General features: G+C 44.5%; 8 protein-coding genes and 1 pseudogene across 8 annotated transcripts; 4 read left to right on the forward strand and 5 right to left on the reverse strand.

Annotated features, from left to right (window-relative positions):
• Window positions 1-250: 250 nt before the first annotated feature.
• On the reverse strand, window positions 251-622 carry LOC139352300 (histone H2B). The gene has a single exon (XM_070994380.1). The coding sequence runs from the start codon at window positions 620-622 to the stop codon at window positions 251-253; it is 372 nt and encodes a 123-aa protein (XP_070850481.1).
• Window positions 623-848: 226 nt separating this feature from the next.
• LOC139352301 (histone H2A-like) lies at window positions 849-1,223 on the forward strand. Its single transcript, XM_070994381.1, has one exon. The coding sequence runs from the start codon at window positions 849-851 to the stop codon at window positions 1,221-1,223; it is 375 nt and encodes a 124-aa protein (XP_070850482.1).
• Window positions 1,224-1,709: 486 nt separating this feature from the next.
• Window positions 1,710-2,021, reverse strand: LOC139352582 (histone H4). Its single transcript, XM_070995223.1, has one exon. It carries the CDS (start codon window positions 2,019-2,021, stop codon window positions 1,710-1,712), a length of 312 nt encoding a protein of 103 aa, XP_070851324.1.
• Window positions 2,022-5,388: 3,367 nt separating this feature from the next.
• Window positions 5,389-7,515, reverse strand: LOC139352302 (histone H2B-like). The gene is made up of 3 exons (XM_070994382.1): window positions 7,381-7,515; window positions 5,727-5,778; window positions 5,389-5,657 (listed from the first exon to the last, which is right to left on the reverse strand). Exons 1-3 carry the CDS (start codon window positions 7,513-7,515, stop codon window positions 5,389-5,391), a joined length of 456 nt encoding a protein of 151 aa, XP_070850483.1.
• A 796-nt stretch (window positions 7,516-8,311) lies between these two features.
• Window positions 8,312-8,912, reverse strand: LOC139353345 (histone H4-like). Its single transcript, XM_070997271.1, has one exon. It carries the CDS (start codon window positions 8,910-8,912, stop codon window positions 8,601-8,603), a length of 312 nt encoding a protein of 103 aa, XP_070853372.1. The 3' UTR covers window positions 8,312-8,600.
• A 293-nt stretch (window positions 8,913-9,205) lies between these two features.
• LOC139355186 (histone H3-like) lies at window positions 9,206-9,632 on the forward strand (annotated as a pseudogene).
• A 1,483-nt stretch (window positions 9,633-11,115) lies between these two features.
• Window positions 11,116-11,715, forward strand: LOC139352303 (histone H1-like). The gene has a single exon (XM_070994383.1). The coding sequence runs from the start codon at window positions 11,116-11,118 to the stop codon at window positions 11,713-11,715; it is 600 nt and encodes a 199-aa protein (XP_070850484.1).
• Window positions 11,716-12,084: 369 nt separating this feature from the next.
• LOC139352304 (histone H2B-like) lies at window positions 12,085-12,570 on the reverse strand. The gene has a single exon (XM_070994384.1). It carries the CDS (start codon window positions 12,568-12,570, stop codon window positions 12,085-12,087), a length of 486 nt encoding a protein of 161 aa, XP_070850485.1.
• A 211-nt stretch (window positions 12,571-12,781) lies between these two features.
• Window positions 12,782-13,171, forward strand: LOC139352305 (histone H2A-like). Its single transcript, XM_070994385.1, has one exon. The coding sequence runs from the start codon at window positions 12,797-12,799 to the stop codon at window positions 13,169-13,171; it is 375 nt and encodes a 124-aa protein (XP_070850486.1). The 5' UTR covers window positions 12,782-12,796.
• Window positions 13,172-16,602: the final 3,431 nt, after the last annotated feature.

Consider the following 16,602-nt stretch of genomic DNA (forward strand, 5'->3'; position numbering starts at 1 on the left):
AAAATGCAAGTCACAGAATGTTCGTGGACTAGCATTGCAGAAATTCGTTATCAATAGATGACCATGATTTAATAACTATACTATAAAGCTCCAGAATAAGTTCTTTAGATAAAAAAAAATTCAAATTGAACTTATATCACGAATTTGATTGGCAAATGGTATATTGAAAATGAAGTTCCTTTGGTAAAATGTGTTGTGGCCCTGAAAAGGGCCGTTTTGGATCTTTCTCCCCATACGCAGCAAGAGTAAATTACTTGGAGCTGGTGTACTTGGTGACAGCCTTGGTTCCCTCACTGACGGCGTGCTTGGCCAACTCTCCGGGCAGGAGCAGGCGAACAGCCGTTTGGATCTCCCGACTGGTTATGGTCGAGCGCTTGTTGTAGTGAGCCAGACGAGACGCCTCTGCAGCAATGCGCTCGAAGATATCATTCACAAAGCTGTTCATGATGCTCATCGCCTTCGACGAAATACCGGTGTCAGGGTGGACCTGCTTCAGGACCTTGTAAATGTAGATGGCGTAGCTCTCCTTCCTCTTGCGCTTCTTCTTCTTATCGGTCTTGGTGATGTTCTTCTGGGCTTTGCCAGCCTTCTTGGCTGCCTTTCCACTAGTTTTCGGCGGCATTATTCACTTCACTTATGATTTCACAAACACAACTCACTGATCATAATGGTGCCCAAGCGCGTTCATCTTTATACTTTTTTTCGAGCAATGTTTTCAGGTCTAAGGCACCCACCCCTAAATGAACGCGCAGGCAGACGCAAAAGTATAAATATGTGGCTACCCGGGGCTCGTCGAGCATTCGTTTTCAGTGTGTAAAGTGAACTAAGTGAAATACTCGTAAAGAAAAATGTCTGGTCGTGGAAAAGGTGGCAAAGTGAAGGGAAAGGCAAAGTGCCGCTCTAACCGTGCCGGTCTTCAGTTCCCAGTGGGCCGTATTCACCGTTTGCTCCGCAAGGGCAACTATGCCGAGCGAGTTGGGGCCGGCGCTCCAGTTTACCTGGCTGCTGTGATGGAATATCTGGCCGCTGAGGTTCTCGAATTGGCTGGCAATGCTGCTCGTGACAACAAGAAGACTAGGATTATTCCTCGTCATCTGCAGCTGGCCATCCGCAACGACGAGGAGTTGAACAAACTGCTCTCCGGCGTCACCATTGCCCAGGGTGGAGTGTTGCCCAACATCCAGGCTGTTCTGTTGCCCAAGAAGACCGAGAAGAAGGCTTAAACGTTTTAAATGCGGAGCCAATTACATACTTGTACATAAAAAACAAACCCAACCGTCCTTTTCAGGACGACCAAGTTTTTACCAAAGAAGTAAAGATTTTCCAATATGATATCATATTATTAAAACAAGAAAATACGTTGAAATATCGATTGGGAAACAGAAGTAGGTTTTGTATATGCGTTGGTCCTATAGCACTTGGTCAGATATAAGATCTGGAATATTCTAAGAAGTTCGTCGCCAAAAAGACGCATTTCCTTTAATGCTGTATCTGCAAGCGGTACAGCTTCTACAAAACACTAACCTGAACCTCCCATTTGAAATTTCATTCTGGTTTAATGCAATATGTATATGCAGTATCAACTTTCGAGTTCCCGGTCAGTAGGCCAATGAATCAAAAAATTATTTGAATTTTTTCTCCTTCGAAAATTTGAATGGTGGTCCTGAAATGGACCGATTGCTGAATGAAGTACAAGCTGTACTAGTTTTTTAACCGCCGAAGCCGTATAGGGTGCGGCCTTGCCTCTTCAAGGCGTACACAACATCCATGGCTGTGACAGTCTTCCTCTTGGCGTGTTCGGTGTAGGTGACGGCATCGCGGATAACGTTCTCCAAGAACACCTTCAGGACGCCACGTGTTTCCTCGTAAATGAGTCCCGAGATGCGCTTTACACCGCCGCGACGAGCCAAACGGCGGATTGCTGGCTTAGTGATACCCTGAATGTTATCCCGCAGCACTTTGCGATGACGCTTGGCGCCTCCTTTTCCCAAGCCTTTTCCTCCTTTACCGCGACCAGTCATAACTCACTATTTTCTACTGTTAACACACTGCACGAAACGAAAGTCACTGAAGAACTAATTCCTTATTTTCGACGAACTCTTATTTATACCTAAAACCCCAGAAACACGAGCGAGTCCGAACGATATGTGCGTCCCGCTCTTCGCTCTCCGCTCTCTGTTCGACAAATGAGATGCCCTCTTCTTCCCTCTCTTTTCAATCCTCCTCGTTTTGCTATATAAGTAGGTTGTAAATGCAGCTAACGTTTATTGTGTTTTGAAACGTGAAGTGAACGTGAGCAACAGTGAACTCGAAAATGGCCCGTACCAAGCAAACCGCTCGGAAATCGACTGGTGGCAAGGCGCCACGCAAACAACTGGCTACTAAGGCCGCTCGCAAGAGCGCCCCAGCCACCGGAGGCGTGAAGAAGCCCCATCGGTATCGCCCTGGAACGGTTGCCCTGCGTGAGATCCGTCGATACCAGAAGAGTACCGAGCTCCTGATCCGCAAGCTGCCTTTCCAGCGTCTGGTGCGTGAAATCGCTCAGGACTTCAAGACTGACCTGCGATTCCAGAGCTCGGCGGTGATGGCTCTGCAGGAAGCTAGCGAGGCCTATCTGGTTGGCCTCTTTGAAGATACCAACTTGTGCGCCATTCATGCCAAGCGTGTCACCATCATGCCCAAAGACATCCAGTTGGCCCGTCGCATTCGCGGCGAGCGTGCTTAAGTGGCTGCCAATGCGCTAACATACTTTGTACAAATCGGTCCTTTTCAGGACCACAAATTTCAATCAATGAGATACTAATTTTTATCTGCAGGCTTCAACCTTAAAATAAAGAAATTAACTTTTCGTCCCGTTCCTTCGTAAGTGAAATTATTAATTGTTTGTAACTTTTAGTGATTTGATAAAATTAATAAATAGTCGGAACTCGTCGTTCGATTAGGATTGGGTGGGGTTTTTAATGTGATGGAGCTGCTATGCGGCAAGGATGGTCAAGACTTTCAAGCATCAGACAAAAACTAAACAAAAATTAGCTAGGCTAATGAATCTATTTGCTTAATAAAACAAAAACAGAATAAAAAATAAATTTTTTATATTGTCTTTTTAATGCTAAGTGCAACCTCCACGATATTTATATATATGGGTCACAAAATAAACTGTTGTTAGGTATATATATTCCAGAAATTATATATCGTATTTTGTAATATCAGATTTATTTAATAGAATAGATTCAATTTGACTGTTGTACTTTTAATTTTATCACGTTTTTGAAAAAATTTCATTACTAATGTCAGCATGTTTTTAGAACGAGAGGGTTTTGTGGGACTACCACGATCAACATTAGACATTTAAGCACCAACAAAAAATCGAAAAACTTTTAAACGCTATCTGAAAATAAATCATATGCGTTAATGAATGCATAATGTTTTATAAAAAACAAGAAAAATATTATTAAGTATACTTTTTACATTTTTTTCTTAAATATTAACTCGAGTGCGGCCTCAATGGGATTCATATATGAAACACAAATTAGCAAAATTTGTAAAAACTGTTTATAAACATGCATCCAAAGCTGGATTGTCTTAAGCAAAGACATGATATATCTAAGAAAACATCATATAAATACAATATTTTAAATTATTTATATTTTTAACAGTCAGAAATCGATTGCCGAATGTAGTCTGATAGCCAACTTGGAACATGAATTAAAAAACCTAAACTAAAGATAAGTAAATTTAATTGTAGTACTTATTTAAGTAAAAGGTTCAAATTTATTTTTTCATTAGCAAGTTACAAAATATTTCTAAGAAATCATATTTTAAAATGGGTTTTTAAAAAAATTGCTCATGTTACGAATGTCTATGTTGAAGTTGATTCGGCAATAAAAGGTTGCAAAAACCAGATACTAACGTTTTGAAAACATTACCTACTTAATAGATTATTTAAGAATGTAAAACAATAAAATGATTATTACATTTTAGGATCTTAAGCACTAAAAACAAGAAAATATGTCTGCACTTCAAACAAACATTAGCAGAGCAAATGCCTGATGCCAGACGCACAGTTAAAGTGCTCTCCTCCTCGATTCTCATCCGAACGAAGGAGGTTGGCAATAAGCGCGCGGGCCATTTTCTATACGAAAAAGTGTATTTTAGTCTGAATCTGCAGTTGCAACGGCCGCTTCCCCAGTGGCTGCCCCGTCAGCGCCAGTTGAGAAGAAGGTGGCCACCAAAAAGGCATCTGGATCCGCTGCCCCAAAGGTGAAAAAGGCTGCTGCCCCGCCATCGCATCCGCCAACTCAACAAATGGTGAACGCATCCATCAAGAATTTGAAGGAACGTGGCGGCTCATCGCTTTTGGCAATCAAGAAATACATCACTGCCACCTATAAATGCGATGCCCAGAAGCTTGCTCCATTCATCAAGAAATACTTGAAATCGGCCGTGGTAAATGGAAAGCTGATCCAAACAAAGGGAAAGGGGGCGTCTGGCTCATTTAAACTGCCGGCCTCCGCCAAGAAGGATCCGAAGCCGAAGCCTGCGTCTGCTGAGAAGAAGGTGAAAAGCAAGAAGGTAGCCGTCAAGAAGACCGGATCCACCGCCAAGAAAGCTGCCGCCGGAGCTGACGACAAGAAGCCCAAGGCTAAGAAGGCTGTTGCCACCAAAAAGACCGCAGAGAAGAAGAAAACCGAGATGGCGAAGGCCAAGGATGCCAAGAAAACTGGAACCGTAAAGGCGAAGCCAGCAGCAGCGAAGGCCAAGTCGACCGCAGCGAAGCCAAAGGCGGCGAAAGCACCAAAGGCCAAGCCAGCGGCGTCTGTTAAGCCTAAAAAGGCTGTGAAGAAAGCAGCTGCTCCTGCTACTGCTAAAAAGCCGAAAGCCAAAACTACGGCGGCCAAGAAGTAAATTGTGCAAAAGTACAGTACCTGGTACCTGCTCGCAATCGCTATTTTATATTTCGAAATCTGAAATTAGTTTAAATAAGCCCTTTTCAGGGCTACAACGTTCGTGAACAAGAGAAAGGAACTTTCAATTTAAAACTTAGTACATTTCACTTGTCCAATTATCTTGTTAGGCCGTTAGCATTTTTTTCACATAAGTGTGGCTGCATTGATTTTAGCAGCTGTACCAGAGAATCTTAAAATGCAAGTCACAGAATGTTCGTGGACTAGCATTGCAGAAATTCGTTATCAATAGATGACCATGATTTAATAACTATACTATAAAGCTCCAGAATAAGTTCTTTAGAAAAAAAAAACTCAAATTGAACTTATATCACGAATTTGATTGGCAAATGGTATATTGAAAATGAAGTTCCTTTGGTAAAATGTGTTGTGGCCCTGAAAAGGGCCGTTTTGGATCTTTCTCCCCATACGCAGCAAGAGTAAATTACTTGGAGCTGGTGTACTTGGTGACAGCCTTGGTTCCCTCACTGACGGCGTGCTTGGCCAACTCTCCGGGCAGGAGCAGGCGAACAGCCGTTTGGATCTCCCGACTGGTTATGGTCGAGCGCTTGTTGTAGTGAGCCAGACGAGACGCCTCGGCAGCAATGCGCTCGAAGATATCATTCACAAAGCTGTTCATGATGCTCATCGCCTTCGACGAAATACCGGTGTCAGGGTGGACCTGCTTCAGGACCTTGTAAATGCCCTTCAGTTCTGCAGTAGGGACGCGGTGACATGGCTCAAGGCAAAAAGCTTTTTTGTTTTTTTTTTTTTGCCTAAAACGCTGTGCCGCTGTTGACGTCAGCAGAGAAGTCGGCGCAGTGTAGAAGACTGCCTACGAAAACGATCGTTCAACAAAGTGAGGCAGATATTCGGAGCTTCCCTCTCTTTCTTTGTCTTATAATCTGCCTGCACTCGGCGCTCTCAGAGACAAATTTCGGCAGGTCCGTTATTTCTTTTGAGTCTCTCCGTTATGTTCGGCTAGCGACTAATGTTTCGGCGGAAAAATTTTCGTGGCGCAGCGACATGTGAGTGCCCTAATATTTTAGGAGCATTATTGTATATCGAAAAAAAACAACTAATATTGTTTTATAAAAGTAAATTATTTGATTATAGTAAAATTAAGTAAATTGAATTTACTTATAATGTTATATTTACTTATTATACATTCTTATTACAATATAATTTTTTAGTTAAGTTATAGAAATTTAGTCCGTTAAAATTGATTTAAGTATTTAAAACATTTAAGTATTAATATTTAAAAAAAATCGTATTGTATTTTTTACTCAAGAAGTAAAAACTATATAGTCGGATATATTTCACTTTAGAAAGGGTATAGGTGCAGTGGCACGCGCCAACAGCGAAGAGAAAACAAAAGAAATCTAGTAAAGGGGTGAGAAGACTTGGTGCATTCTGTTTGAGTGATTGAAAGGGAAGCATCAATTTTAATGGTGCGCAGCAGAGTTACTTTAATCGTTTAGTTAATATAATAAAGTCAGTTAAGTGCTACATTAAGTTTAAGATGTTGTGCATTGATCTTAGTTTAAAGTACGTAAATTTTGAAGGTATTCAATGGGTTCCGTTAGCCGAAAGTGGATGACGAAATGTTTTGTGCCAATAAAAATCCTGCAAAGGGTTAAACACAGCTATAAAAGGTAAATATACAATTAAACAAATAAAACGCATTTTTTAAACATATGTTTTTTCAGGAGCGTTGGTCAAGGATTCAGAGGACCCGGACAAAGGTTTACGAACGGCGATGTCTAACGTTAAAAATAAGCTTACGAAGCAAAAAAACAGAAACAATAATTGTATAATTTTTGAAAATCTAAATAGTACCATATAATTAAAATGAAATGAATTAAATTCTATATTTTTTTAATTGAAAACTCAAGGAAAAATTCTGATTTTCACAAGTGATTCACTTGGGACGTGTCCCTTGCAAGTGATTTCACAAGTGAAAACTCAAGGAAAAATTCTGATTTTCCCAAGTGTTTCACTTGGGACGTGTCCCTTGCAAGTGATTTCACAAGTGAAAACTCAAGGAAAAATTCTGATTTTTACAAGTGATTCACTTGGAACGTGTCCCTTGCAAGTGATTTCACAAGTGAAAACTCAAGGAAAAATTCTGATTTTCCCAAGTGTTTCACTTGGGACGTGTCCCTTGCAAGTGATTTCACAAGTGAAAACTCAAGGAAAAATTCTGATTTTCACAAGTGATTCACTTGGGACGAGTCACCGGCACGTGACAGGCTATACGAAAAATGAGTATAAGGAACAAGTGAAATCCCGTAGGACTTCGAAAAATTTTCATTTGATTTTTCACTTGTGAAAATGCGGACATCCCATACAATTTTCTATATGGAGCGTCACTTGTTCTTCACTTGTGCACGAGGACATGTCCCAGGTGATTCCCAAGGTGATTCACAAGTGAAACTTTTTTTTGGAACTGAAGGGTGTAGATGGCGTAGCTCTCCTTCCTCTTGCGCTTCTTCTTCTTATCGGTCTTGGTGATGTTCTTCTCGGCTTTGCCAGCCTTCTTGGCTGCCTTTCCACTAGTTTTCGGCGGCATTATTCACTTCACTTATGATTTCACAAACACAACTCACTGATCATAATGGTGCCCAAGCGCGTTCATCTTTATACTTTTTTTCGAGCAATGTTTTCAGGTCTAAGGCACCCACCCCTAAATGAACGCGCAGGCAGACGCAAAAGTATAAATATGTGGCTACCCGGGGCTCGTCGAGCATTCGTTTTCAGTGTGTAAAGTGAACTAAGTGAAATACTCGTAAAGAAAAATGTCTGGTCGTGGAAAAGGTGGCTAAGGTGGCAAAGTGAAGGGAAAGGCAAAGTCACGCTCTAACCGTGCCGGTTTTCAGTTCCCAGTGGGCCGTATTCACCGTTTGCTCCGCAAGGGCAACTATGCCGAGCGAGTTGGGGCCGGCGCTCCAGTTTACCTGGCTGCTGTGATGGAATATCTGGCCGCTGAGGTTCTCGAATTGGCTGGCAATGCTGCTCGTGACAACAAGAAGACTAGGATTATTCCTCGTCATCTGCAGCTGGCCATCCGCAACGACGAGGAGTTGAACAAACTGCTCTCCGGCGTCACCATTGCCCAGGGTGGAGTGTTGCCCAACATCCAGGCTGTTCTGTTGCCCAAGAAGACCGAGAAGAAGGCTTAAACGTTTTAAATGCGGAGCCAATTACATACTTGTACATAAAAAACAAACCCAACCGTCCTTTTCAGGACGACCAAGTTTTTACCAAAGAAGTAAAGATTTTCCAATACGTATATCATATTATTAAAACAAGAAAATACGTTGAAATATCGATTGGGAAACAGATGTAGGTTTTGTATATGCGTTGGCCCTATAGCACTTGGTCAGAAATATGATCTGGAATATTCTAAGAAGTTCGTCGCCAAAAAGACGCATTTCCTTTAATGCTGTGTCTGCAAGCGGTACAAAACACTAACCTGAACCTCCCATTTGAAATTTCATTTTGGTTTAATGCAACATGTATATGCAGTATCAACTTTTGAGTTCCCGGTCAGTAGGCCAACGAATCAAAAAATTATTTGAATTTTTTCTCCTTCGAAAATTTGAATGGTCCTGAAAAGGACCTATTGCTGAATGAAGTACAAGCTGTACTAGTTTTTTAACCGCCGAAGCCGTATAGGGTGTGGCCTTGCCTCTTCAAGGCGTACACAACATCCATGGCTGTGACAGTCTTCCTCTTGGCGTGTTCTGTGTAGGTGACGGCATCGCGGATAACGTTCTCCAAGAACACCTTCAGGACGCCACGTGTTTCCTTGTAAATGAGTCCCGAGATGCGCTTTACACCGCCGCGACGAGCCAAACGGCGGATTGCTGGCTTAGTGATACCCTGAATGTTGTCCCGCAGCACTTTGCGATGACGCTTGGCGCCTCCTTTTCCCAAGCCTTTTCCTCCTTTACCGCGACCAGTCATAACTCACTATTTTCTACTGTTAACACACTGCACGAAACGAAAGTCTCTGAAGAACTAATTCCTTATTTTCGACGAACTCTTATTTATACCTAAAACCCCAGAAACACGAGCGAGTCCGAACGATATGTGCGTCCCGCTCTTCGATCTCCGCTCTCTGTTCGACAAATGAGATGCCCTCTTCTTTCCTCTCCTTTCAATCCTGCTTGTTTTGCTATATAAGTAGGTTGCAAATGCAGCTAACGTTTATTGTGTTTTGAAACGTGAAGTGAACGTGAACAGCAGTGAACTCGAAAATGGCCCGTACCAAGCAAACCGCTCGGAAATCGACTGGTGGCAAGGCGCCACGCAAACAACTGGCTACTAAGGCCGCTCGCAAGAGCGCGTGAAGAAGCCCCATCGGTATCGCCCTGGAACGGTTGCCCTGCGTGAGATCCGTCGATACCAGAAGAGTACCGAGCTCCTGATCCGCAAGCTGCCTTTCCAGCGTCTGGTGCGTGAAATCGCTCAGGACTTCAAGACTGACTTGCGATTCCAGAGCTCGGCGGTGATGGCTCTGCAGGAAGCTAGCGAGGCCTATCTGGTTGGCCTCTTTGAAGATACCAACTTGTGCGCCATTCATGCCAAGCGTGTCACCATCATGCCCAAAGACATCCAGTTGGCCCGTCGCATTCGCGGCGAGCGTGCTTAAGTGGCTGCCAATGCGCTAACATACTTTGTACAAATCGGTCCTTTTCAGGACCACAATTTTCAATCAATGAGATACTAATTTTTATCTGCAGGCTTCAACCTTAAAATAAAGAAATTAACTTTTCGTCCCGTTCCTTCGTAAGTGAAATTATTAATTGTTTGTAACTTTTAGTGATTTGATAAAATTAATAAATAGTCGGAACTCGTCGTTCGATTAGGATTGGGTGGGGTTTTTAATGTGATGGAGCTGCTATGCGGCAAGGATGGTCAAGACTTTCAAGCATCAGACAAAAACTAAACAAAAATTAGCTAGGCTAATGAATCTATTTGCTTAATAAAACAAAAACAGAATAAAAAATAAATTTTTTATATTGTCTTTTTAATGCTAAGTGCAACCTCCACGATATTTATATATATGGGTCACAAAATAAACTGTTAATAGGTATATATATTCCAGAAATTATATATCGTATTTTGTAATATCAGATTTATTTAATAGAATATATTCAATTTGACTGTTGTACTTTTAATTTTGTCACGTTTTTGAAAAAATTTCATTACTAATGTCGGCATGTTTTTAGAACGAGAGGGTTTTGTGGGACTACCACGATCAACATTAGACATTTAAGCACCAACAAAAAATCGAAAAACTTTTAAACGCTATCTGAAAATAAATCATATGAATGCATAATGTTTTATAAAAAACAAGAAAAATATTATTAAGTATACTTTTTACATTTTTTTCTTAAATATTAACTCGAGTGCGGCCTCAATGGGATTCATATATGAAACACAAATTAGCAAAATTTGTAAAAACTGTTTATAAACATGCATCCAAAGCTGGATTGTCTTAAGCAAAGACATGATATATCTAAGAAAACATCATATAAATACAATATTTTAAATTATTTATATTTTTAACAGTCAGAAATCGATTGCCGAAAGTAGTCTGATAGCCAACTTTGTACATAGCCAAGGGACAACTTGGAACATGAATTAAAATACCTAAACTAAAGATAAGTAAATTTAATTGTAGTACTTATTTAAGTAAAAGGTTCAAATTTATTTTTTCATTAGCAAGTTACAAAATATTTCTAAGAAATCATATTTTAAAATGGGTTTTTAAAAAAATTGCTCATGTTACGAATGTCTATGTTGAAGTTGATTCGGCAATAAAAGGTTGCAAAAACCAGATACTAACGTTTTGAAAACATTACCTACTTAATAGATTATTTAAGAATGTAAACAATAAAATGATTATTACATTTTAGGATCTTAAGCACTAAAAACAAGAAAATATGTCTGCACTTCAAACAAACATTAGCAGAGCAAATGCCTGATGCCAGACGCACAGTTAAAGTGCTCTCCTCCTCGATTCTCATCCGAACGAAGGAGGTTGGCAATAAGCGCGCGGGCCATTTTCTATACGAAAAAGTGTATTTTAGTGAAGAAAAATGTCTGAATCTGCAGTTGCAAAAAGGCTGCTGCCCCGCCATCGCATCCGCCAACTCAACAAATGGTGGACGCATCCATCAAGAATTTGAAGGAACGTGGCGGCTCATCGCTTCTGGCAATCAAGAAATACATCACTGCCACCCATAAATGCGATGCCCAGAAGCTTGTTCCATTCATCAAGAAATACTTGAAATCGGCCGTGGTAAATGGAAAGCTGATCCAAACAAAGGGAAAGGGGGCGTCTGGCTCATTTAAACTGTCGGCCTCCGCCAAGAAGGATCCGAAGCCGAAGCCTGCGTCTGCTGAGAAGAAGGTGAAAAGCAAGAAGGTAGCCGTCAAGAAGACCGGATCCACCGCCAAGAAAGCTGCCGCCGGAGCTGACGACAAGAAGCCCAAGGCTAAGAAGGCTGTTGCCACCAAAAAGACCGCAGAGAAGAAGAAAACCGAGAAGGCGAAGGCCAAGGATGCCAAGAAAACTGGAACCGTAAAGGCGAAGCCAGCAGCAGCGAAGGCCAAGTCGACCGCAGCGAAGCCAAAGGCAGCGAAAGCACCAAAGGCCAAGCCAGCGGCGTCTGTTAAGCCTAAAAAGGCTGTGAAGAAAGCAGCTGCTCCTGCTACTGCTAAAAAGCCGAAAGCCAAAACTACGGCGGCCAAGAAGTAAATTGTGCAAAAGTACAGTACCTGGTACCTGCTCGCAATCGCTATTTTAGATTTTGAAATCTGAAATTAGTTTAAATAAGCCCTTTTCAGGGCTACAACGTTCGTGAACAAGAGAAAGGAACTTTCAATTTAAAACTTAGTACATTTCACTTGTCTAATTATCTTGTTAGGCCGTTAGCATTTTTTTCACATAGGTGTGGCTGCGTTGATTTTAGCAGCTGTACCAGAGAATCTTAAAATGCAAGTCACAGAATGTTCGTGGACTAGCATTGCAGAAATTCGTTATCAATAGATGACCATGATTTAATAACTATACTATAAAGCTCCAGAATAAGTTCTTTAGAAAAAAAAAACTCAAATTGAACTTATATCACGAATTTGATTGGCAAATGGTATATTGAAAATGAAGTTCCTTTGGTAAAATGTGTTGTGGCCCTGAAAAGGGCCGTTTTGGATCTTTCTCCCCATACGCAGCAAGAGTAAATTTCTTGGAGCTGGTGTACTTGGTGACAGCCTTGGTTCCCTCACTGACGGCGTGCTTGGCCAACTCTCCGGGCAGGAGCAGGCGAACAGCCGTTTGGATCTCCCGACTGGTTATGGTCGAGCGCTTGTTGTAGTGAGCCAGACGAGACGCCTCGGCAGCAATGCGCTCGAAGATATCATTCACAAAGCTGTTCATGATGCTCATCGCCTTCGACGAAATACCGGTGTCAGGGTGGACCTGCTTCAGGACCTTGTAAATGTAGATGGCGTAGCTCTCCTTCCTCTTGCGCTTCTTCTTTTTATCGGTCTTGGTGATGTTCTTCTGGGCTTTGCCAGCCTTCTTGGCTGCCTTTCCACTAGTTTTCGGCGGCATTATTCACTTCACTTATGATTTCACAAACACAACTCACTGATCATAATGGTGCCCAAGCGCGTTCATCTTTATACTTTTTTTCGAGCAATGTTTTCAGGTCTAAGGCACCCACCCCTAAATGAACGCGCAGGCAGACGCAAAAGTATAAATATGTGGCTACCCGGGGCTCGTCGAGCATTCGTTCTCAGTGTGTAAAGTGAACTAAGTGAAATACTCGTAAAGAAAAATGTCTGGTCGTGGAAAAGGTGGCAAAGTGAAGGGAAAGGGAAAGTCCCGCTCTAACCGTGCCGGTCTTCAGTTCCCAGTGGGCCGTATTCACCGTTTGCTCCGCAAGGGCAACTATGCCGAGCGAGTTGGGGCCGGCGCTCCAGTTTACCTGGCTGCTGTGATGGAATATCTGGCCGCTGAGGTTCTCGAATTGGCTGGCAATGCTGCTCGTGACAACAAGAAGACTAGGATTATTCCTCGTCATCTGCAGCTGGCCATCCGCAACGACGAGGAGTTGAACAAACTGCTCTCCGGCGTCACCATTGCCCAGGGTGGAGTGTTGCCCAACATCCAGGCTGTTCTGTTGCCCAAGAAGACCGAGAAGACGGCTTAAACGTTTTAAATGGAACTGATGCCTTTACTTGAACAGATTTTGAAGGAGCGGTCTTTTTGCGTTTAGGTGACCCTACTGACATTTTTTTTACTATCAAGGTCCGCCTTAAACTCTTTAAAATCAGCAACTACGTTCATAAGGTTATCAAAAAGTTTCATAAAACGATCATTGATCAGCGCAACATAGCCATCCAAATCACGGTCTATTTCAACGCATGAGGCACAAGACCACGAAAAGACCTGAGGAGATGCAAGAGATCATCACTACAATAGCGGTAGCTGATCGGTCGAGCCTGGCAGTGAAGAAGCTATGGCGTACTCGCGTGGAATTAGCTGGCACGCGAGTGTGGATGCCATTCTTGGTGATGCCAAGCATGTTGGATCGCGTGATATTAGGTATGGACTTCTTGGCGGCGATGGGAACACGGATACAGTGCGGAGAAGCCACCTTAAAGGTAAAATTGAGCCCGTCGGCGGAAGACCCCCGACTGCGGCCAAGTAAAGTCGATCGGATGTCGTCAGAGGATACGTACCCGGAAGTACTAGAAGGAAGGAGTACGACAGTTCTAGGAAATCAGGAATCCGACGATAAGGACACTATGTATACAGAGCAGAGTGAGGTCCCCGCGCACAACCGGATTATGAGTCAGATGACCCCATCAGGAGGACGAAGTAGCGACCACGGAGGAGACGAGGTCAGGAGGTACGACGAACCGGGAATATCCTTGGAGGACTTTCGGCCGGACGAAATCGACGAAGCAGAGGGTGGAGAACCAATGGCGGAAGTGGATGACCTAAGACCCGACCAGCGGGAATTCATCACCCGTGAGTTGACGCTTTTCAAGAAGCTTCAAGGTGTTCACTTGAAACAAAGGTACTACTCAAGGAATCCGGCAATGCAGAGCGTGATCGACGCCCAAGTAGACGAACTACTCCGAGAAGACGCCATCGAACCTTCACGGAATCCGCATAGCGTACCCATATTGTTGGTCAAAAAGAAGACGGGTGAATGGCGCATGTGCGTTGATTATAGACAATTGAACGCTCATTCAGTGCCCGACGCGTACCCCGTCCCCAGGATCAACCACATCCTGGAAAAACTACGTCAAGCCCGATACATTTCGACGTTGGACTTAAAGCACGGTTATTGGCAAATACCGATGGCGAAGGATACCCGAAAATTCACGGCCTTCACCGTTCCGGGCAGAGGCCTATACCAGTGGAAGGTCATGCCCTTTGGACTTCACTCGGCCAGCGCAACCGTGGATAGCGTGATTGGTGCGGACATGGAGCCGTTCGCCTTCGTGGAGGAACAACATTTGGCCAACCTGGGCGAAGTCTTCCGTAGGCTGCGGAGGGCGGACCTGAAGGTAAACCCAAAGAAGTGCGCGATCTTCAGGCGGAGGTTAGTTTACCTAGGCCATGTGATTAGCGCCGAAGCAGTCCACACCGACCCGGAGAAAGTGACGGCCATTACCAACCTTAAGTCCCCTACCTGTCTTAAGAAGCTCCGACAGCGGCTAGGCATGGCATCTTGATATCGCCGGTTCGTCCCTAACTTCGCAACCATGGCACAACCAAGGACTGCCCTGTTGAAGAAAGGCCGGAAGTGGGCATGGGGTCCCGAGCAACAGAACGCTCTAGAAGAGGTGAAAAGAAGGTTAACCACCGCCCCCGTGTTAGGTTGTTTCGACTTCGACAAGACGTTTGTGTTGCAAACTGACGCTAGCGACGTGGGTCTAGGAGCAGTCTTGTCGCAAGATATCGAGGGCCAGGGGAGAGTCATGGCGTACGCCAGCCGTCGACTCACACACACGGAGGGCAATTACACGACGACGGAAAAAGAGTGTCTGGCCATCATATGGGCTATTATGAAAATGCGGTGCTACTTGGAAGGGTATCGGTTCGAAGTGGTTACCGACCATCTAGCCCTCAAATGGTTGAACTCCATCGAAAGTGCCTCTGGTCGGGTAGCAAGATGGGCGCTGGAGTTGCAACAGTTCCAGTTCGACGTGCGGTACCGTCGAGGCAAATTGAACGTGGTGGCGGACGCGATATCCCGGTAACCCTGTGAAGTCTTGCAACAGATGGCCGAGCTGGATACACCCTGTAAATGGATCCAAGGTATGCAAGTTAAGATAAGGGAATACCCCGAGAAGTTCTCAGACTACATGATGGAAAATGGACAACTATACCGGAATTTGGGACAGAAAGCTGATGAAGAGGACTACTTCCCGCGAAACTGTGCGTCCCTAGTTCAAATAATGGTACTCAATTTACCAGCCGCACCTTGAAAGAGTACTTCCACATGATAGGGGTAGGGGTCCAATATACTGCTCTATACTGTCCACAGGAGTACCCTACCAAGAGGACGAATCGGACTGTCAAGACGATGATAGCCCAACTCACCAAGGGAGACCAAAGTTCCTGGGACAAGCTACTACAGGAAATAGCGCTCGCCATCAACGCAAGCGTATCGGACTCTACGGGATACAGTCCCGCCATCCTGACGCAAGGACGCGAGCCCAGACTCCCTACTATGTTATACGACGAGGTCACCCCTGGATCGGTAGGTCTCTGCTTGCGGGCATGTGAGACCGGCGAGACACGACAACTTACAACGTCGAGGATAATTCCAGCAACGCGAGCGACAGCGACGAACGTGACGAGCCTCGAAATTAAACGAGGGGTCGCCGTTCGCAGGGGCCACGGTATCTCGCACTGCAAGAAGACGACGAGCAGCCGTGGACCAGGCGAGATCCTCGAGGCGGTCACCCGAGGTACGTCGAGTCCCACCAACGCCCTTCCATCGTATATTCGTGCCATCGTACGGTCGAAGACCAAGTCAGCCGCTGGGAAGGACATGTCGCGATGATGCGCATCGAGGTCAAGTCGGTCGTGTTTAAGACACCCTGGATACGCGCCAAAGGCCCCCCGCACTGGATTGGGACGCTAGGTTCCGTCCCCAGGCAGAGGTCCCGACATCCCCGACTCGCAGGCAACGTTCTCCGAAGCAGACCCGTGTCCAGTCTGTCCAGACGTCCCCAACTTACCGGCGACGCTCGCCGAGGAAGACTCGCGCCCAGGCGGCCCAGACATCCTGTTGGACCACAGCGCTCACCACAGAAGACCGGAGCGCAGGAGGCAAACCGTTACCGCGTGAGTTCGCACCCTGGGACTCACCATGTGAAGTGTTTTGCGGAGTGTGAGCTGGCGACCGATAGTGAGGATGGGGTAGAGGATCGACCACTGTTCCGTCGAGTATTCCAGCAAAGGCCAGTACGGCGGACTCGGACCCAATGGACGAGACCGAAGAGGACGACGTTGCGGTCCAATCGACGTCACAGTAGCGCCAGTCCCCGATCTGCGCCCCGCCAGACGCACCGCTGACCGAATGGGAGGACGTAGTCCTCGATCAGGTCTTGACCGAAA

The sequence above is a fragment of the Drosophila suzukii genome, chromosome 2L (genome assembly GCF_043229965.1).
Source record: "Drosophila suzukii chromosome 2L, CBGP_Dsuzu_IsoJpt1.0, whole genome shotgun sequence".
In the NCBI taxonomy this organism is placed as follows: domain Eukaryota; kingdom Metazoa; phylum Arthropoda; class Insecta; order Diptera; family Drosophilidae; genus Drosophila; species Drosophila suzukii.